Here is a 22,691-nt window from a genome sequence, read left to right on the forward strand (position 1 = left end):
TCTGCCTGAAAAGACTCAGTATTTCCACAGGGAAAATGGGCAGGAATTACACATTGAGGGGCAGAGTACTAAGCGTATGGATGTTGACCTGCAGTTTGCCATGACTGGCGAGTGCTCTGCTCTTGACGTTAAAGACATATCTCCATAAAGTCTTATAAAGAGTACACCTCTCTTTCCCTCCAGGGAAATCAACCTAGGGCTTCATGCATTCTAGGCAAGTTCTGTGTCACCGATGTATCTTTCCAAGGCAAACAAATTCTCTCTGTGTCTCTGTCTTCTCTCTCATTCTTTCTGTTTCTGTCTCTCTGTATCTCTGTCTCTGTCTCTCTCTCTCTCTGTGTGTGTCTCTGTCTGTGTCTCTGTCTGTGTCTGTCTCTCTGTCTGTCTCCTTCTCTTCTCTTCTCTTCTCTTCTCTTCTCTCTCTCTCTCTCTCTCTCTCTCTCTCTCTCTCTCTCTCTCTCTCTCTCTCTCTCTCTCTCCCTCTCTCTCTCTCCTATTCAACTGATAATTTTCCTTCTTTGGTTGTTCCTTACCCTAGAATTAATGAACTGGGATAAGACAGCTTCCTATATGCCCTTGAGAGCACAGGCCCTCACATATAAACCCCACTGAGCATCACCAGGATGAGGTGCTGTGCTGGCTCCAGGGATATAGAATTGAAGCATACAGGTCTTTTTTTCCCAAATGGCTCTGGGAACAGTGAATAAACAGGCATGCCAATGAAGAGGGGACCCAGGAGACACTGAGCCATGACCAGCTCCCATCTGAGGTGAAGCAGGTGATGGCAGAATAGATGAAAGGTGACGTGCCTGAGCAGAGGGACACTGTGAGGAGAGGCACAGAGGACCTGAGAATGAGAACATTGGGCATCCCAAAGGCTGTCTGGCAGAGGTGGCACGCCAAGCATGGATAAAGGGATACAGTCAAAATAAAAGGGAAGGAGCCAGACGTCAGAAGATCCTGGAGGCCCTAAAAGCTCTGCAAAGGAGTCTGCGTGACTGCACAGAACACATCGCACAGGACACAGTCAAACTGATGAAGTAAGAAAGGACACACACTGCGACACCATGGTATTTATTCTAGGCTGCCCTAGCACGGTGCTTCAAAGAGCCCACTCCACTCTCTGGCAGGCCAGGTATTGTTTAAAAAGAACCCAGAAATCACGTGAGCTTTCCTTACAGCTAGTAAACAGCTGTACTGTCCTCCTACTAAAGGTCCTGGCTACAGATGCCCTTTGTGACACTGCTGCAGGGACACCCGTTACCTTCCCAGCCATGGGCATCTCAACGAAAGATGACCTTGTTCTCTCTCTGCATGTTATCTCTTAGTGTTACGCCACCGCTACATACATGGCTTAACTAAGATGGAACTGACCTTCCATGAATTTCTCCTTCAACCAGGACCTGGACCTTCTAGACACACACACACACACACACACACACACACACACACACACACACACACACACACACACACACACCTTTACTCACAAAAGAATCACCCCTCCCAATATTAAAAGCCAGCTTACCTCAAAATGATATGTGACCTATCCCATATAAAAGAAAGTTTGAGAAAAAGATGACACCACACCCTATGAGCATATACAGGGAGGGAAATCCCCCTCAGGAACAGTCTTAGGGGAGGGGAAAATAGGAGGGAGGGAAGAATGGGAGGATACAAGGGATGGGATAACCACTGAGATGTAACAAGAATAAATTAATAAAAATTTTTAAAAAAGAAAATAACCCTTAAAAAAAAGAAAAAAGGTGACACCACTTTGTGAAGCTTTCTGTATGGGAATCTCTTTACTTTCTGGTGCAAATCACCAAGTTCCCTTCTTTCATAGTCACACAACCATTTCTTTAGTTTTTCTTTCTCGCTACAGGACAGGACTTGCTTGCTTCTCTCCTCTCTGCAGAAGGCTGCTCTCCAGACACTAAGCTGATTCCCTGACACAGGTGCATGAAACTGAAGCCACGATGAATGACTGCGGTTGAATGAGGGCACTAACGGGGGCCTTTGAGATATTCACTATAGTTCAAAAGAAGAAAAGGCAGGCTCCAGCCCTAAATGGGATGTCTTTATCAAACCTCCTCCCTCAAAACTCAGGGTCTCTGTGGAAGATTGTAAGAGCCAGAGATGGTGTATGACTCCAAGGACACAGCAACATCAAGCACAAGGCAGAATATGACAGTACACATAGACCTGCACAGGTTCAAACAAGACAAAAACCCTGCCCTCAGAAGGAAAGTTGACAAAAGCCCCACTCCTAACCTAGAAGCTATTCGCAATCTATACCTGCTAGAAAAGGGAAAAAATCAGTTTCCTCCAATAGAGTGTTACTGGGTATATCGACCATGCTCCAGGGTGGGCCTCATGCCCAGAAGTAGCTGGCCAACAGAAATGAATGCGTGTGTGTGTGTGTGTGTGTGTGTGTGTGTGTGTGTGTGTGTGTGTGGTGTGTGTGTTTAATCTTTCTGATTTTCTTTTTTCTTTATTATTTTTCAGGCTCTGGTATTTCTGGTTGCTTTCTTATTTTGCTTTGGTTTGTTTGTTTTAATTTATTTATTTACCTTACATTCCAATCACAGCTTGCCCTCCCTCCTCTCTTCCCCCACCCATGCTCCAATCCTCCCTTTCTTCTCAGAAAAAGGCAGTCCTCCCCTGGATATTCACCCCTCGTTGGCATATCAAGTTGCAGTAGGACTAGGTGTATCTTGTCCTATGGCAGCTAGACAAGGAAACTCAGTGATGGGAAAAGGATCCACAGGCAGGCCACAGAGTCAGACACAGCTAGTGCTCTTGCTGTTGGGAGTCCCATATGAGCAACGAGCTACATGGCTGTCATACACATGCAGAGGGCCTGGTTCTGTCCTGTGCATGCTCTGTTTGTCAGTTCAGTCCTATGGGCACAGGTTAGTTGATTCTGTAGGTCTTCTTGTGGTTTCCTTGATCTCTCTGGCTCTTTCAATCCTCCCTCCTCGTCTTCCACAAGATTCCCTGAGCTCTACCTAATGTTTGACTGTGGGTCTCTGTATCTGTTTTCATCGGTTGCTGGGTGAAGCCTCTCAGACAGCAGTTAGCATAGGCTTCTGTCTGCAAGTACAGCAGAGTACCATAAACAGTGTCAGGGGAAGCTGGGTGGTGGTGGCGCACGCCTTTAATCCCAGCACACGGGAGGCAGAGGCAGGCAGATCGCTGTGTGTTCGAGGCCAGCCTGGTCTACAAAGTTAGTCCAGGACAGCCAAGGCTACATAGAGAAACCTTATCTCTAAAAACAAACAAACAAACAACAAAAAAAAAACAGTGTCAGGGGTGGGCTCTCTCTCATGGCAAAGGTCTCAAGTTGAGCCAGGCATTGGTTGGCCGTTTTCTCAATTTCTGCTCCATCTTTACCCCTGCATATCTTGTAGGCAGGACAAACTGTGTGTCTGAGATTTTTGTGGCTGGATTGATGTTGCAGTCTATCCATTGGAAGTCTTTTCTGGTTACAGGGCATGGCTGTTTCAGGTTCCATATGCCCCATCGTTAGAAGTCTTAGTGACTAGGGTCATCCTCATAGATTCCTGGGAATTTCCACTGTCTTAGGTTTCTAGGTTGTCCTACTGATTCCAGCTCTCCCCCCGCCCAGTACTCTCTCCTTTCCTCCTCCACCAACTTCATCCCTATTGCTCCCCTCCCCTCCTCTTTTCCCACCCAGTTCCCTCCCTCCATCTATCCCCAATGTCTATTCTAGTTCCCGCTCTCAGTGGGACTCAAGCATCCTCCTTTGCTCCCTCCTTGATACTTAGGTTCTTTGGGTCTGTGGATTGCAGCATGGTTACCCTGCACTTTATGGCTAATATCCACTTATAAGTGAGTACATACCACGTTTGTCTTTCTGGATCTGGGTTACCTCACTCAGGATGATCTTTTCTATTTCTGTCCTTTTGCCTGTAAATTTCATGACGTTCTTGTTTTTAATAGCCGAGTAGCATTTCATTGTGTAAATGTACCACATTTTCTTTACCCATTCTTCGCTTGAGAGACATCTAGGTTGTTTCTGGTTTCTGGCTATTACAAATAAAGCTGTTATGAACAGAGTTGAGTAAATGTCCTTGTGGTATAGAGTAACATCTTTTGGGTATGTGTCCAGGAGTGGTATAGCTGGGTCTTAAAGTAGAACTATTTTTAATTTTTCTGAGAAACTGCCAAATTGATTTTCAAAGTGGTTGTACAGGTTAGAGTTGCACCAAACATTTTATATTATTTGTGGCTGTGGTGAAGAGTGTTGTTTCCCTAATTTCTTTTTCAGCCCATATATCATTTGTATTGAGTAGGGCTACTAATTTTCTGAGTTAATTTTCTATCCAGCCACTTTGTTTGTTGTTTGTTTTTGAGGGAAATATAAAACATAAAGCTGAGTGGGTAGGAAGGTGGGAGGGATTTAGGAGTTGAAATGAGGGAAAGAATATAATCAAAATATATTGTATGAAAGAAAATGTTAACTAAAATTATTTAAGCAGGCTCATACAGACAATAACATTTGCCATGTTCCCTCACAGAGCATGACAAAGGTCTCTGCTCAAATGTTATCTCACCACAGAGACCTTATCAAAACTAGTAACCCATGCCTCCCACCCTTCCCATTTTCTGTCCTTTGCTTTCCTTCATGGTATTTATCACTACATGGATTTTATATGTAAAGTTTCTGACAGGATATTATTTTTATATAATTACATGCATATATACTGAGGAGGAAAAACATAAAGAGGGGCAGTAAGAGAGAAGAGTGTGTGTGGTGTTTTGAATGAGAATGATCTCCATAGGTTCGTGCATTTGAATGAGAATGATCTCCATAGGTTCGTGCATTTGAATACTTGGTTTCACGTCAGTGGAACTGTTTGGGAAGGAGTAGGAGGTGTGGCTTGGCTGGAGAGGTGGGCTAGGAGGTTTCAGAAGCTCGTGGCATCCCCAGGTGGCTCTCTCTGTTTCATGCTTGTATGTCAAGAGGTGAGCGCTCAGCTGCTGCTCTAGCACCATGGATGCCTGCCTGATGCCATGATCCCCAACATGACGGTGATGGACTCATCATTTCAAACTGTAAGCCTCCATAAACTCTTTCTTTTATAGGTTGCATTAGTCATAGCATTGTGTTTAACTAACACAATAAACACACACACACACACACACACACACACATCCCTGTGTGTGCGTAGAGTTTTTCTTATGGGACCATGTTGCATAAGCTGCAGGATCTTAGACATTCTGAAGCATACAGCAGCAGAGCTAAGTGCATTCCCATCACTATGCATCCTTTGTCTAGAATGCCTTTATCTTACAAAACTAGAACTATATCCCCATTACAAAAGAAAGAAAGAAAGGAAACCTTCAATCCTGCCTTCCCTGCAACCCCTGGCAATAATCACTGCTCTACTTCCTGCTTCCATACGTCTGACTATGCTACGTACTACAGAGAAACTGAATCACAAGCACCCTGTCCTTTAGTCACTGGCATAATGTCCTCAAGAGTCATTCTTGCAGCAGGCACATTATGTCACACAACATGTACATTAATGTTGTGGGGGAGGAGGAAGGACTTTGGCTATTTTGTTCACTGTTGTACTTCTAATGCCTAAAATCATCCCTGATACCTAATATACATTCAACACATATGTTAAATGAATTAAGAATACCATTAGAGATGTTCTACAATTTAAAGATAGAAATACTCTACATTATGGTGTTTATTATTAGAAAATAAACTAATTATAGATGATAGGTAGATAGATGATAGATAAATAGGAGGGAGGGAAAGAGAGAAAGAGAGGGGGGGGACTATTTTTTGAGAAAGGGTCTCACTGTGTAGACCATGCTTGCCTTAAACTCACACAGATCCATCTGCCTCTACCTCTGAAGTGCAGGAATTAAGTGTATTCTACCATGTTCTTCCAATAATAAATATATTTTACAATTGTTTATCTGATAAGTTTTCTAGGCCTTCTACATTGCCCATATAAAAGGCAACAACTTTCTTTTACTGTTATAATGAATCACCTTTAAAACCCAAGAAGTATCCCCCATAAAATTTGATGAGAAGAAAATACAATCTCCAGTTAATCAGAATGTCCCCAGAGGCGTTTACATGCATGAGCCTGAGGAAGCCAACACAATACAGCTGGAAGAAATTGAAAGGTTCAGTATTTTAACAAATTTGAAAGAAAAAAAAAATCTCCTTTCCCAACCTGAGCTGTTCTGTCAGGTTATTTAATGCTTCACTAAGAGGCTTCATCTTCCCTTCTTAGGAAGAGCACCTTGAGAATGGATTCAACAACACCAACTGCGCCCATCCCCACCTCCCACCCCTCGTAAAGCACAGTAGCCTTGGGAAACCGAGCTCTAAGACAGGTGGGGAGGACTCCAGAGCATGAGGCGAATGGAAGAGCCGTGGGATGGCCATTCACTCTGAAAGTGACCCTCTGAAACCAGCAGTTTCCCACCTGAAGACAGTGAGCATATCTCCTTCTCTTGTTCGAAATGATTGCTAGGTACCAGCATCACCTTTCTGGAGAGCTTCGTTAGTGAGTAGTAAGACAGGGGAGTTCAAACGTCCAAGCTTGAACGCACTCCACAGCATGGACCCGATCCGCCTCCCCTGGCCAACTCATCGCTTATTACTGTTAAGGCAAACTCTTCAAGTTCCATAAAGCAACCCTGCTTCTGTCTTCACAGCACATTTAAAATTTTTTTCCTCCCCACACCAACTCCTTACCCCTCCCCCATTTGTTTTTATATGAAGGCTTTACATTGTTCAGAGTTTCACGGCCCCTGTCAGTCAACAAGCAGGCAATGTCCACCGGCTCCCTGTGTGACAATATACCATGGGAAGGAGATAGCATGGTGGGCTACGTGGAGCATAGAGTGACATGGATCCTCCCTTCAAATGTCCTCCACAAGCTGGAAGCAATGCCCCATTTCTTCTCCAGACTCCTACTCAGAGTGGTCTAGGGTCCTGAATGCATCTTCTTCATCTCCTCCTTACAGCAGCACCTTTATGGTTTCTTCATGGTATAAAACCTAGTGTCCCCCTACAAGCATCATCATTCAATACATGGTCCGTGGAAGCCACAGGAGCTAGCTGGAGGCACTGCTGCACTAGAAGAAAGTTACTTAAAGCTGCCTTCAGTCAAGGACAAATGCCTCTGGTTCTCACATCTGCAGATGGTGGCCGTCACCACCTAGTTCTCCTAAATGACATAACAGATGAGAACAAGGCCTCTAAGAGATCAGATATGTTTCTGTGGTTACTTAATAGGTGTTCATGAGACAAGAATTCTTCCTAAATACGCAGGGAAACAGCACAGGAAAACAGAAGGCAGATACTGCTGTTCCTCCTGCCCCTTCACAAGTCACATCAAATGTAGTTCTGCAGTCTTTGTGGCGTTCTGTCAGTCTTTGTGGTATTCTGTCAATGGCACCAGCAAGTCCTCCACTGCTCTTTCTTCAGACTCACAAATACCTGAGTTTCATTGCATGCGCGTGTGTGCGTGCACACGCACACACACACACACACACACACATACACACACACACACACACACACACACACACATGTTAAGAAGCCGTTGACACTGTAGCATTGAACAGAAAAGACTGTCCTGACTTTATATAGGCTTTTTATTTTCAAAAGAAAGAAATGGAGGAAAGAGGGCAGCAGAGATAAAATTGCTGTCACTGGAAACAAATCTAGAAACCTGCTTCCTAGACTGTGTGACTGTAAATCTTCTGCTCTCCATCTTCCTTTGACCATGCACAGCACACAGGGAGTCTATGCCAGAGATGTACTACATCCTTGAAAATCACCTCCATGGGGACCTCGCTCTTTTCCTTTAAAATTTTTATGTATTATTTATTTATTTATTTAGTGTTACTTTAACCTTGTGCATTCTAAGCAAGCATTCTGCCGCTGAACTACAGCCACAGCCCAAAGGCCTCACTTTGACAGTCTCATTCAGTAGACATCCCACTTCCTGATTCTCCCACTGCACACCTCAAGGGCAGGGGTCATTGGGTTGAATCGTCACCATACAAGCAGAGAAGTGCCTATGCCTCTCACACTTGCCATCCCAGCACATGGTCAAAACAGCACACAAAGCAACCCAGCAGCAGCATGAATGGAGAAGGGATCCGAGGCTTAGCCTGCTACAGAGCAGCCCTCTGCATGTCTATTAGTGACTGACTGGAGGAGATGAGGGAATCTGGGACCAGAGCGAGCACAGAACCAGAGCACAGCTGTAAGGAAGTCAGGAATCTGGCTCTTAAGCCCTAGGCTCAGTTAAAATCATATATTCTCCCTCTCCCTCCTTAACTCCTATCTTCTCATTTGCCCTCCCTCTCTCGGAAGCCTTCCCACATCCTCCAACTCCATGAGGTCCTTCAAGGTGTCCCTCTGACACACTGAAGTCTGACTCCAGACAAGTAAGTGTGCTGATGACATAAAGAGATGGTTCCACTTTTAGCTAAGCAGCTGGCTGTGTGCCTAAGCCCAGCTCACTTAACCCTCTGTGCCTCTCTCCTTCTTGCAAAAGTTGGGTGGCAGTAAGATTTGTTCCACTTCCTTCAAAGGAGTGTAAATCACAAGGAAAACGTAGCAAGTTCTGTCTGCTGTGGTTCATTTCATTAAAGGTATCCTAACTGTGAATGTCATATGATTTTTCTTTGTCTTGGTTTTGGCTCCTCGGGGCAGGGATCCACAGACATGAACTTAAGATAAAATCTGCATTCCATCTGCCACTGGGGCATGGCCTCTGCTCTCCTACATACTGTCTCTGGCTGCATCCCTACACAGTGGCAGAGGGGAGCCGCCATGACAGAAGCCACAGAGCCCATGAGTGCTGAATTGTATTGTCTGGCTTTCCTCAGAAAAGCATGCCGGATCAACCTCTTTACCACCCTAAATACAGCAAGCCAAAACCAGGTGTCAGAAAATTATGAGCATTTGAGTTTTCTGAAAATTATACTATTTTTCCAACATATGTCTTACTTGTCAAAATATGTATGACATTGCACAAAAGTTCACAGGGAGAGAAAATAAATTAGGAAGGTCTTCTTTATAGATAATAAGATTATAGTACGCCAGTAAAGTCCAGAACACCAAAGCATGCAAATAACTTTCTCAGTTTTTTCTGTGACTTTATAAGTTTATTAAAGTCATGTCTTTTCAGTAAAGATACATTACAAAAAATGACCATCAAGCCATCTAATATTTGAGCTGAAATAGAAGACTAAAATTACATTGGCGAGAAATGAAAGATTTCTCCTGATTTCCATTGTAAAACTACTGACTGTAAATAAAATTTTGAGGTTGTACTTAAACTTTTGAAAAGTTAAATGACAATGTCAATCCTTCATGAGGGCTGAGGTCTGATTCCGAACTGCCCATGTGAGTAACTGCTGTACACGACATTCTGAATGGGCTATGTATAATCTGCCCCGAAACAACTGGGCAACCGCCAAAAAGGAAAGTGTGCGGCGTGTGTTAACAAGCTGACTTCCCCTGTTTCTCAATGCCTTCAAATATTTAGTTTCCAAATGAATACACTGCAAGCCAGAAAAAAAAATGACTACCCATTCAATTACTTCATCATTGCTACTGTAAACATTTGCCATAAATTCCAGGGGTTGAGACCATGCTGCTGATGAAGAGAAAGCAGCCAGAAAGGGCTCCCACAAGGAAAGATGAAATGAGAAAAAGTCAACAAAGTCTAGTACCTCCTGTCAGAAGTTACTTTCTCCTTTCCTCTTCTTGTTTAAAAAAGAAAGGAAAAAAATACTATTTACTGCTGATTTTAAAACCCATAAGACGACTAAGAATGAGAGTCAGTAGTAGAACACTTTGCCTTACATACACAGGGCTCTATGTCAAATCTCCCCCATGACAATAAATAAATAAACAAACCCCACAATATGATATGTTAAAGATGAGTCTTATAGTCAGTACATATAATCCCATTTATTTTAGGGATGAGAAAAACTAGATCCTCAAAATCCTAAACGGCATGTCCTGTGGACTCCCTGGACAGTAACAGAATCAAGACTCCAGTTCGCTTCCCTGACCCTCCGCTCAGCACACTCAGTCTTAGTCCTGGCTCCCAGGCCTGCTAAGGACTATGTGCCACTTGAAATCCCAAAGCTAAATCCTCCTGAAAGCTTTCCCAAGTACCCCGATCTTAGCCAGGAAAATGACAATACCCTATTCAATCATATTCCTGGGCACATTTTTTTCTCCAAGTATGGATGATCAATAACATTCCTTGAGCCTCATTTAGAGTTCCCACAATGCAACAGACTAACCAAAGCACAGTAAGGGCTTCAGGCTGCCCTTCATACCCTGTCTTGATGAAAATCAGTTTGGAATAGCATCCCTTTCCTGCACCTCTCAGACACACAGCCCCAAGACTAAACAGCAATATTCCATAAAAAGACCAGATCTAGCCAGTGTTATTATCTGTCTGACATTTGGGTTATTCTTGTGAGTAACTCAGAAAGTAACATGGGTGTCTGGATTATTTGAGTACACATGGCCAGCCATAATTGGTCAAAAAATAATAAAGGGCTTTTTTTTTTTGAGTGACAAAAATACTGTACTGCATGATGGCATGGCGCTGTGACAGCTTTCAGTAGACCGCAATACTTTCTCCACTTACAAAAATGCAGGGAAAAAAACCAGAATTTTAAAAGAAGCAAAAATCCCGTTTATGCAGCCAGTGACTACTAGCTTATATTTAAAGCTTTTGTGGGCTGACAGCAATCCACTAGTCGTCTCGCTTGTGCAAATTCACCTTATACATCAGTCTATACTTCTGTCTTGTGATGCAGAGCAGACACGTGGCAGAAGAAACAAGTTTGCCTCCTTTCCCAAACCAAAGTCCAGATTTTTGACAATTTTTAGAGAAAAAGAATAAGGAGCTTCATTATTTATTAAGTGAAAACTCTTAATTTCGTTACAAGTTTCAGGTTATAGGAGTCAAATTTAATACAAATCCAATTTATCAATAAGCTGATAAAATCTGAAACCAAGCAACGCCTGTTAGACATTCGGGTCTCACCTAGAAACTCACTCTGCGCCCTTCCATCACCACACAGCTGGGGCAATGCTAAGTCATGAGAGAAAATATTCTGGTTACCATTTCCCCCAAGAAGCCAAAAATCAGGCTGAGAAAGTATTTCAAAAAGCAACGTAAAAGACCTCGTAAAAAGGAGCACGTTCGTCTTCAGAGATAGAAAGCTGTTCAAACAGAGAGAGCCGCCTGAATAGATGAGTATCCAAGTGCTTCAACCTCATAAAACTCCTGGAGGTAGGGGCAGTTAGGGACCACGGAGGAACTCACCCACTCGGAAGTTCGTGGCTGTCAGGGTGTCGGCTGCATGGCCGTTCTCACTAATGAGAGTGGTGGTGTTCCCCTTCCGGCAGCTGTTCTGACAGTTGCCCTTGGTGCAGGTCACTTTACAGATGCTCGGAGTAAAGACCACCTTGATGCGGCCAGTGTGGTTACTCACTAGGAGCAGAGGCAGACAGAAAAAGAACAACAAACATATCAGCTTAGTATCCATGAACTTGCCTTGGAAAAAAAAATTTCAACCAAAAGGAAAAAAAAAAAAAAGAAAGAAAAGAAAGAAAGAAAGAGAGAAAGAAAAGAACACGAGAGGGAGAGAGCCCACAGCCCGACAGGTTTCAGGCAGAGGGAAGCCCGCACTGCTCGCTGCTCTCTATCCAGTGGTGTCTCTGAAACAGGAGTAGGAAGCTTAACAAACAGAACTCCGGGATGCACTCCAAAACCACATTTGAAGTCGAGTCACTGGAGTGGGATTACTAACCACAATGCTGCACTTTATTCACGGACAGACAAAGAGCAACATCCAGGGCAAGGCAGATTAAAGAGCCAACCCCGACAGGCAGATGTAATGCAAAGGGGGCTGGCCCCCGCACCTAGTGGTGAATAAACTCCTGTGTCCTCAACGTGCATACTTTCCCGGTTCTCCACTTATTAAGTCACTATTTGCAGCCTGACCCCTGGAAATGTTTTAGGCATGCGGCATGTCTGAAAACATCTGTCTCAAATCTCCTGGCACCCTCCGCTGAAGTGATCACATCCTATGACGCAGCTGTGGGAGCCCATTTCTTTCTCACAACTCGGGGGGCATCATTGGTACACAGGAATTCCTAAAGCCTATATTTTGTTTTCCTATGTACAGGGCTCATCAAAGAGAAAGTTAGGGCAAGATAGAAGTTCGCCTCTGTTTAAAAAAACAAAAAAGCCTGAGCTCCCATCATCGCTGTACACAGACCACCTAAAGAGGGAACTTTGTCATCCACAAAGTACTTTCTTAAAAGCCCAATGCTATGATCTGTCAGGCTAGCTGAGGTAGCACTGTATCATACATTGGGCACTGAGCCAAAAATACACTGTGGCTTTGAATCCCGGCTCAGGTCTCCTGTGACTTTACACTCCATTTCACCGTTTCTCTAAAACATGAAAGAATTAGACCTGATAACTTCTAGCCAGTTGTAACTTTCAAAGTCTCCACGTGGGACAGGCCAACTAGGGCCCACAAGCCAAACCTGAACCACTGCTTGGTTTTTGTCAATAAAGTTTTATTGGAACATAGCCACACTCGTTATTTATGGCTGCCTTTGACAACACAGCACAATTTATATGGAGACTACATAACTTTAGCATAGCTGCTCTTCACAGCTAGATCTCAATTGACACTATAGAAGACTACCACCCCATTTTGACGTCTCTGCGTGTGATGTACCTCCACTGAGGTCGTTCCTCTTTCCCAGCCCCAAAGCATTATGTAGCAATATTGGCAGTAACTGATGACAGTGACAATGACAGTTAAAGTCTGTCAGTCTTTATGTGATTTCCAAAGGGGACATGAACCTAGACCCACTATCCAATCTCACCCCTGCCCCCCTCTGGACTTCTTTGGCTTGACAAGAAATGTATTTTCATAAAAATCATCCAGGGTGCCTCTAGAGACTCACAGTGAATTAAAGTGTCCCTCAAACTTTAGCTCAGAAACCAAATTTTAACCAGAGAAGCCATTACAATTTCAAAGTTGGAGTGGGGCCTCAGAGGCTTTCCTACAGTCATCTCTCATCCGCTGACTGGATAACAAGCACCAAATAGTCCTCCAGGCTTTTTGTGACCATGTCTCACGACAGGGCATTCACCAACACTAAGTGTGCTCTTGAAGCATCTTGAAGCACCACTAAACACAACACAACACACACACACACACACACACACACACACACACACACACACACACACAAATGGGTTCTGGAAGCAACTTATTAGTCCAAATGCAGGTCTCCCTATGTCTCGCAACCCAATGCCTCTCCTACATGACAGCCCTTCAAAAGCTCCAAGCCAACTGCCACATCATTACAAAGCTGGACTTAAAAGAATTTGAGGCTATCAGCTGGGTTGGCTTGCTTCATATGAGTACTCAAAGGAAAAAAAAGCCCCTCAGTTCTTTTCAAACAGTTTTCCAAGGAAGTCTTTCCTTGCCTAGAGGTTCTAACACTAGAGGTCAAGATGGGTAGTTTAAGCAGGCATGAAGATGAGGGCCTGTAACTCAGAACTCGGGGAAACTGAGGCTGTAAGATTATTGCAAGTTCAAAGGCAGCTTGTTTTACTTAGTGAGTAGCAGGTTAGCTAGGACTACATAGCCAGACCCTATGTTAAGAAAAGTAAAAATAAAAAGGAATTAAAGAAAGAGGGAGGGAGGGAGGGAAGAAGGAAGGAAGGAAGGAAGGAAGGAAGGAAGGAAGGACAAAATTGGTTTAATAAATAGTTTACTTGCAAACAGGGCTCCCAGCATCCTTCGAAATGGCATTGTACAGCAGGTGCTATGAGGTCTTAAGGCAGAGGCTCACAGTCTAGAGACGGCTAGGCAGTAACTATTTTAGGAATGCAAGCCAAAGGACACTGTCACAACCATTTGGCTCTTCTGGGATAGCCCAAATGCACCTGTACCAAGAAGTTTGGAGGGCTGGAAACACGGCTCCTTGATTGCTGCTCTATCCTGATGCATGGAGTTTAGATCCCAGTGTCCATGTTGGGTAGCCCACAGACACCTCTGACTCTAGCTCCAAGGGCTCCAGTGCTTCTTTCTATCCTTCCCAGCTGTCCCTTTCTCACATACAGATACAGGCATATAACATTTTTAAAAGGCAGCATGCAAGTGGTGAGCATGGCTGTGTTCCAATAAAACTTTATTTAAAGACATAGTTTGTCACCCATAGCTTTAAATACTTACATAAATATTTCTAATTATCTACCTTAGAAATTCAAAACCATGCAATGGAATACCGTCAGCAGCTGTACAGAATGCTTCCAGTTTTTTTTTTTTTTTTCTTTAAACAGTAGCACAAATAAATCAGCTTGGGCTCAACACTGTTAGACCAGGCTTACAAATATCTTGAGGACATTTTGTGTGTATAAGCACATGCATGCATGGGAGGGGGAATCTTGAGGGACAGGCAGGGTACACACAGACTGGCAACATCTTCTCTCTCAGAAGCATATAAGCTTGTATTTCTTTTGGCTCACGGTACAATAATGGAATCAAAAGCCCTGTGCCAACTAGTCTGTCTTCTCTGGCATTTACTTGTAGCACCAGGCACTGTTATTATACAGATGCCCAGCCACCTAAATTATGCTTGCTTATGTGAACTGAGACATCCAAAGAAAGCAAGCACACAGTCATAAGTGCTACCTCACCTCAGAGCTACAGTGGTCACTTCAGATGCGCTTGAGAGTCTCCTGGCCTATTGTTTTTAAAAAATTTATATTTCCTTGCCAAGAAAAAAAATATATTTTGGCCTGGAATTATCTGGATTTTCCAAAGGCAGAGACAGTTTCATACGACTTAATCCTGATTCTTTTTACACCGTTCACATTGTCTTGGAAGCAGAAGATACGCGATTTTTCATACTTCTCCTTGTGTCTCCCGGTCATGCTGCCAGAATCTAATTCTAAACTAGGCACCTGTATTCCCAGCAGGTCCTTTCATCTCATCACAAGGCATTTATTTCTTCCTGATGATTAGTTTCAGGTTCCCATCCCAAACTCTCCAAAATCAGTATGGGGGGTGGGGGGGGGGCGGAGAATGACACAAACCAGTTATTCAGATTCCTATCAGGAGCTCAATAAAGCTCTGAATGGATTCAAACACTTACCGGTCTCCATCCCAGGACTCTAAACCATTTCTACCTACCTAAGGAGGACTTTAAGTTTTAAAGTCCACAAAACTGTGGTCCACTATTCAGAGCTCCAAAGTCTTCAGATGTGAGGAATAAAAGACTGTATTAGTCACCATCCAAAAGTCCAGTACGATGTCACTAACCAAGGAGGTGAGCTGTCCTCCAAAGGCCCCTGGGCTATAGGAGACATCCTCATGAGTCACCTCCTACTCAAGGACTCTTGTGTCTTATATATGGTTGCCAACAAATGTTAAACAAATATAAAGTGGCTTGGAGCTGTCATAACACAAGGAGCCCCTTGCAGGACCGGGACTCACAGGTTGCTGGAAGTCATTTCTGTCTGAGGCCCTGCTTCATAATGAGAGACTAAGTCCAGTGTGAACATGGTCGAGGACCCTGGTGAAAGGTACCTCCTAGCTGATGAGGACTCATAAATCTGAGAAACGAGAAGAGGCTCAGTCGGGCGTTAGCAGGGAGCTCACTCGACAGCATTGACTCTTGTTCTCTCGGAGAGAAAATTAGTGCAATTTTAAAAGGTCCTTGCAGGTTAAATCATCCCCAGAAATCTTAAGCAAGCACTTTAAGACCATGAGTCTCAGAAGCCTTGGCTAAAAGTTAAGATCACCTGGCGCCATGTAGCACCTCTGATGGGCCTCCTCGTCAAAGACATTCAAGAGTGCACATCCCATCTGCAGCTTCTGCCAGACCCTGTGTGGACTTACGCCTCCTACAAGAGCAAACCACTGGTGGCCACAGTGAATGGCAAGTGCCATGGAAGTATTTTTTAAATAGGGGGGAAAAGCTTTCATTTGTGTTCACACTCACTACCCAAAGAGAAAATTCAAACTATGGAAATGGTTTCTGATAAATGGACTTTGATCTAGAAAAGAGTACAGTTGCCATCTTTCAGTCAGTCATTTGAGCCAAGATGTGACCAAAAACAACAGCAGTCAGAGAAATAAATATAACAAGTGCAAGCCTCACTTCAGATGTCATGAACACATACGGCGTCCTTAGCATTCACCCAGAATGCTGTAACAACATGTTAGCACTCTTCCAACTTAAACTGCAGGGACCAGCGAGCACAGGCAACATCCATCAGAGGCAGTCCCCTCCCGTGAAACGCTATCCCCCTGCCATTAACTGAGGCCATCTGAAGAGACATGCAGGCTGAGTGAGCACAGGTCTCACTGAGAGAGAGAGAGACTGAGCTGGCAGCTCATGCTCCCACTTGCAGTCCATCACTTGCCTCAAGGCCAAGAATTCTTTAAAGGGCAGATCTTTTTTGTTTTTTGTTTTTTGTTTTTTGTTTTATTAATTTATTCTTGTTACATCTCAATGTTTATCCCATCCCTTGTATCCTCCCATTCCTGCCCACCCCCCATTTTCCCATTATTCCCTTCCCCTATGACTGTTCCTGAGGGGGATTACCTCCCCCTGTATATTCTCATAGGGTATCAAGTCTCTTCTTGGCTACCAGCTGTCCTTCCTCTGAGTGCCACCAGGTCTCCCCCTCCAGGGGACATGGTCAAATGTGAGGCACCAGAGTACGTGAGAAAGTCATATCACACTCTCCACTCAACTGTGGAGAATATTCTGACCATTGGCTAGATCTGGGAAGGGGTTTAAAGTTTACCTCCTCTATTGTCCTTGGCTGGTGCCTTAGTTTGAGCGGGACCCCTGGGCCCAAATCTGCCTATCATATTGTTCTACTTGTAGATTTCTAGGACCCTCTGGATCCTTCTACTTTGCTATTCTCCCATGCTTCTCTCATTTAGAGTCCCAATAGGATGCCCCTCCCCTCTGTCCCAGTTTCCTGGTAAGAGAAGGCTTTCGTGGGACATGCCCCTTGGGCTAGTATGCAGATATAAGTGGGCAAATCTTAAGAGTATTCAATGCTGCTTCACCCAGCAGGGCTTTGTCACTCAGCCCCAGACTTCATGCCTTCTAGAGTACTAAACCAATGTCCACAGAGTGCTCTGTTCTTCAAACAAGAAACAAAGGAACAATTAACATCAAATCCATTACTTCATGGGGCAACACCCAGGACTGTAAAACCTTCCAAGAAGGAATGTCCAATGAGATTTCTACTGTGAGTTTAGGTAGAACCTTCTTGCCACACAGGTGATTAAACTCCAAGGACAGTTGACTTTTCTCTCCCTTCCCAATTCTCCCTTAATAATCATTGGAAGGAACAACATGTCAGTTATGTATTTCTTTTAGTGCACACACACAAATAAAATTTCCTTCCATTTATACACAGTCATGAAAATTGCCTTATGGAAGGACAAAGAGAAGGAGAAAACTATATTCAGCAAAATAATAAATTGCTTTGTATAGCCCGTGGATAATGCTTATCAAAAAGCAGAAGTGGGGGGCTTGAGAAATGGCTCAGTTGACAAAGGGCTTCCTAAGGAAACATAAGGGTCTGAGAGCCAGTCCCAGAACCTGAGGCACATGTCTTTAATCCCAGCACTCGGGGGGCAGAGTCAGGTGGATCACTGTGAATTCAAGGCCAGCCTGGTCTACAAAGCAAGTCCAGAACAGCCAAGGCTACACAGAGAAATTCTGTCTTGAAAAACCAGAGAGAGAGAGAGAGAGAGAGAGGGGTAAGGAGGGATGGATGGCTGTGCATAGGGCTGTGTGCCTTTGATCTGGTAATCCCAAAGCTGGAGGGAAACAAGAAGATCTCCTGGGCTCACTGGCCAGCCAGCCTAACCAAATAGGCTTGCTCTAGGCTCCAGTGAGAGAGCCTATCTCAAAAAACAAGTTTGATGGTTCCTGATGTTGAACTCTGTCCTCTCTGCTTGTGCACACGCACACGTGCGTGTGCACACACACATTTGCCAACACTTAGCATTTGTACACGCACACATGCAATCCAGGAGTCAAATGCACATGGTGTTTTACAATATAAATGTAAATGGCCCCCTCCAAATGCCTATTTGAGATGTGTAGCATCTACCAATCCTGCCCTCTCACTATGACCTTAACATCTCACTGAGAAAAGAGAATCTAAGGACACACACTCATTAAGTGACCTCTGGCTGTACTGCCCTGCCTTCCTCCTGGTGAAGAGTGTTAGCCCACCCAAGGTCAACCCTCTACTGGGCACCAGACCTTGCCCACTCTGGCCTTCTCAGAGATTTCTCATTTGTCCTCATTAGCACACAGTCATGGTGTATTGTTTCCATATTTATGTAATTATATTCTACTCACTCTATTCCAAGTGCTGCTCCACTTTTATAGCCTCCTCAATACAAAACTGTCAAGTCCAAATGGTACCCCATTCCTCCTTGAGAAGGCAGGGAAGCTGACTTTCTTCAATATTGGGTCTAGGTCCACCCCAATCTGGACTACAAGACTTCTGGCAGTTAAATAAAAGCCAGCATTCCTCAGGAACTTGTGAAACTGGTTCCATCTGCCCAAAAAGAGTCAGTTCTCTTACCTCTGGCAGACTGGACAAATGGCTACTGTGGTTCCTATGAGCATTATCAAAGGCCACACTGGCCTCCAGGCTCCCTTGTCTCACAAGTGCCTGATATAAGTCCATGCTAGCATCCTAGCTCTTCTCACCTCCTCCCCATCCTAAGCTCTCTCCCGCTCAGAGCTTCCCTCTCCATAGCTGCTCATCCTTCCTATAGTGGGGCTGTTCTCGCTGTACTTACACTTCCTCTTCCTTATTCCTCCCTCTCTCTCCTTCCCTCCCCTCCACCCCTGCTGAGCTCTATTCTCATCTCTCTTACTATCTCTACTATTCTCTCTACTTTCCTGATTCTCCAGTCCTGGCCATGTCCAGTCTGCTTGCCATGCTCCGTCTACTTCTTTCTCTCTCTTGTCTCTCTTATTAGCATATAAAACCTTAACTACATCACATAGTGGTCATGTTCTCAGTTTCTTTACTGTGCCCGCTCGCATACAAAAGCTATCCCCTAACTCACCTACCATTTCCTCTTCAGTTTGCTGAAACCAACCAGGCTTTGCTGCCAACACTGCATTATACCTGCCTTAAAGAAAATTACCAGTGGACTCCACATTGTCAAAGCCAACAACAAATTCTCTGGTATTTATTTATTCTGTCTGCCATGTAAGACTCACTATAACATCCTCTTTTGTGATATATGTTTCTCATTCAACTTCTAAGTTACCCTAATCTCTCATGGCTGGCTCTTTCCTTGACTTTCTCACTTCTGATCCTAATGATTCAGCCCTTGGGTCGGCCCCAGAGCTCAGCCTCTGTCACCTTATCTTCCTTATACTAACTTCATGGATGACTCCATCCTGCCCTGTTTCATGGATCTATACACCATCTGTGGGATTTCTGTGGAGTAACATGTAACAGTCGTTTATATCACCTTAACCTTGTACATACGTGTTTATCGTATCATATCATATGGGAAGCACTATAAACGCATATGTGCACACATAAACATATGTGTATATATAAACACACACACACGCACACACACACACACACAGACACACACATGAATCCAAGACAACAGTTATGCCCAATTCTGCCACTCTGGCCTTTTCACTGTTCCTCAAACACCCACACATTCCTATCTCCGACGGAATATTCTTCTATAGACACATATAGCTTCTTCCCTCATTTTCTTCAGGCCTTCTCCCATTACATTATCAGGGAGGTCTCTCATAGCAACCCAAGGTAAAATTGCAACACTACCCTACATTGCCTAATTGTGCTTTGCATTTCATTTTCTATTTGACATAAGTTTCTCTTCACTGATACCAAAAGAATATGAACTCCATGAAATAATCAGCTCATAACAAGTACTTAAGTAGTAATATAATGAAAAATGGATATGACATGAAGTTAAATAATTACTAATATTTACCTTGGGGAATTACAGGACACACCTGTGAACTCTTTATCCTTAAATATATTTGCTATATATGCACTTGTCTAAATAAGTATTTTAATTACTATCACATCAGAGCAAGAGAAATCAGGAGCCATTACGGCTTGCAAATTCTGCAGTTATTACAAAACGTTTTCTCTAAATCATTAAAACATCACCAAAATGGCTAATGATTTTTTAAGTATAAATAATTTTTCAATTAAATAAAATCAAAAGAAATAATGAGCTAGGCAATGGGAAATAGAATTTCTCAGCTCACTTTCAAAAGAAAAACAATTTTTGCTACCAAAATTTTACAACACATTATGCAGAAAGTCATACTGACATATGACAGAAAGCCCCTTTTATTTCTAAGATGAAATCTGGGGTCTCTAAGGTGTTTGGGTTTTTTTCATGCATTTCTGACTTACTAAGGATTCACTCACTGTTAGCACATCCCTGAGCATAAGGCTTAAGGGGGTAGTCACTGATAAAATTAACCTCAAAAGACAATGACACTCTGGTTTTAAGCTCGAGAGCCAGAGTAGCCCAAGTCTAGCCTCGCGAAGATGCAAGACTTCATCCCCTACCTCCGTGTCATTAGGTCTGATGTCCTACCTCATGCATTCAGTCTTTTTGTTACTTTGAATCAAGAATTAAGGGAGACTGTTCATCTGGTAGAGTGCTTGTGGGGCAAGAAGAGTAAGGACTTGTGCTCAGATGTTCAGAACCCAAGTAAAATCCAGGTGGGCATTTTAGTCCACCTGTAATCCCAGTACTTGTGAGGGAAAGACAAGGAATCCTCAAGGCGAAATGAGGAGCTAGAGAAGCCAGAATCTACAAGCTCCAGATGCAGGGAGAGACCATGCCTCAGTAAATAAATAAATAAATAAATAAATAAATAAATATAAACAAACAAAGCACACAATCAAGGAAAACATCCCACACCCACCTCAGATCTCCACACACTTGCACTTGCACATGAACATATACATGCCCACATACATATGAATAGACACACACACACACACACACACACACACACACACACACCACAGTTACACACAAACAACAACAACAACAAAGAATTGGCAACTGCTTTTCCCAGGACTCGCTCTTAATCCTGCCTTACCTGCCTCTACTGTGTGGTGGGCCTTTTTCAAGAAGCACAGTCTTTAAACATTTATCTTCTTTACAAATAAAAGGAAGAGTTCTATTTTTATCCCTGGAATAAAATCCAGTATTTCTGAAGGTACAATATATTTTATAGTCAGAAGACTCTTACCCAACAAATAGTTTACTCACCCAGCAGGAGCTGGCCCAGTGTTTCAAGAAAGAAAACACAGTCTGCCATAAAACAGAGAACTATCAAAACACACTAATGGCTTTTTGACATTTTCATTCTCTGACCTTTTTAAAAATAATAGTTTCTTTTAACCTCATAGACCCTGAGGAGAGTCAGCGACCCAAACATACATCTTCAGTTTAGGGACAAGGACATCCAGCAAGGTTCAAGAGAAATTCTGGACTGTAGTTCATGGGCAGACATGACTGCACTTGCTGGTCCCCAATCCAGCCCCACCAATGAAAAACAGCGACAGAACGCATACCTTAGTACTGGTGTCCCGGGGACCACAGCAAGCGATGTGTTTCTAACAACATGTTTCTGACAACAATATAATGTTTTATTCTGACGCTTCCTTCAGAATTCATCTGTCCAGAATACATCTGGAAGAGCCCACGCCATCACTAATTTCGAATGACTCTCAGGACCTACCAGTGTGTCCCATCCCAAATGGACAGTGGGATATGGATTCCTGTGACTCAAAATACCTTCTAAAGAAGTCAGATCTTAATTCAGTTAAAAGAAAGAAAGAAAGAAAGAAAGAAAGAAAGAAAGAAAGAAAGAAAGAAAGGGAAGGAGGGAGGGAGGGAGGAAAGGAAGGAAGGAGAGAGGGAAGAAGAGAGAGATAGTGGAGCTCACTGAACCCATTTTCTCAAGCTGGATGGAGAAAGCAATTGATAACCATTTTCTAAAATACTCAAGGAGAATTAGGAGTTTACCCAGGGATGTATGTTTGTTTTGTGTTGTGTTTTGGTTTGGTTTGGTTTGGTTTGGTTTGGTTTGGTTTCTTGCTTGCTTGCTTGCTTGCTCGCTCGCTCGCTCACTTGCTTTGGGGAGAGGACTAGCAGGCAGTGAGAGGCATTCTGGTTCAAGATGTTACTTTACTAGCTTGGCTCCCAAGGGGAAAAACATTAATGACTTTTTTCCATATGAAAAATCTCTACCTCCCTCAATGATTCCCGGCTAGCACCTGAAGCACACACTTCAGATACCACAGCATGGCCTTGGTTGGGTACAGAGGAGGCAGAAAGGGTAACAGACAAGATGGCATCAGTGCTGTCAAGGAGAAGAACAGGGTGAAGCACTGGTCACTCACCGGCCTATGCCCACCCCGACTGGCCGCTCTGCAGGCGCTGCCTACGGAAACAGTGCCTGGATACGTCTCCTGTGACTCAGATTTTCTGTCCCTTAATTTTGGAATGGAATTAGGCTTTATTTATCTCCACAT

The 22,691-nt window shown here is 43.6% G+C and overlaps 1 protein-coding gene across 1 annotated transcript in view; it reads right to left on the reverse strand.

The window, feature by feature from the left end:
* Positions 1-22,691, reverse strand: part of Ltbp1 (latent transforming growth factor beta binding protein 1) — a 399,918-nt gene that overhangs the window by 209,128 nt on the left and 168,099 nt on the right. The window contains exon 5 of the mRNA XM_051167245.1: positions 11,370-11,537. Within this exon, the coding sequence (XP_051023202.1) occupies positions 11,370-11,537 (168 nt within the window). The remainder of the gene's footprint in view (positions 1-11,369; positions 11,538-22,691) is intronic.

Source organism: Acomys russatus, chromosome 1 (genome assembly GCF_903995435.1).
Source record: "Acomys russatus chromosome 1, mAcoRus1.1, whole genome shotgun sequence".
NCBI classification, from domain to species: domain Eukaryota; kingdom Metazoa; phylum Chordata; class Mammalia; order Rodentia; family Muridae; genus Acomys; species Acomys russatus.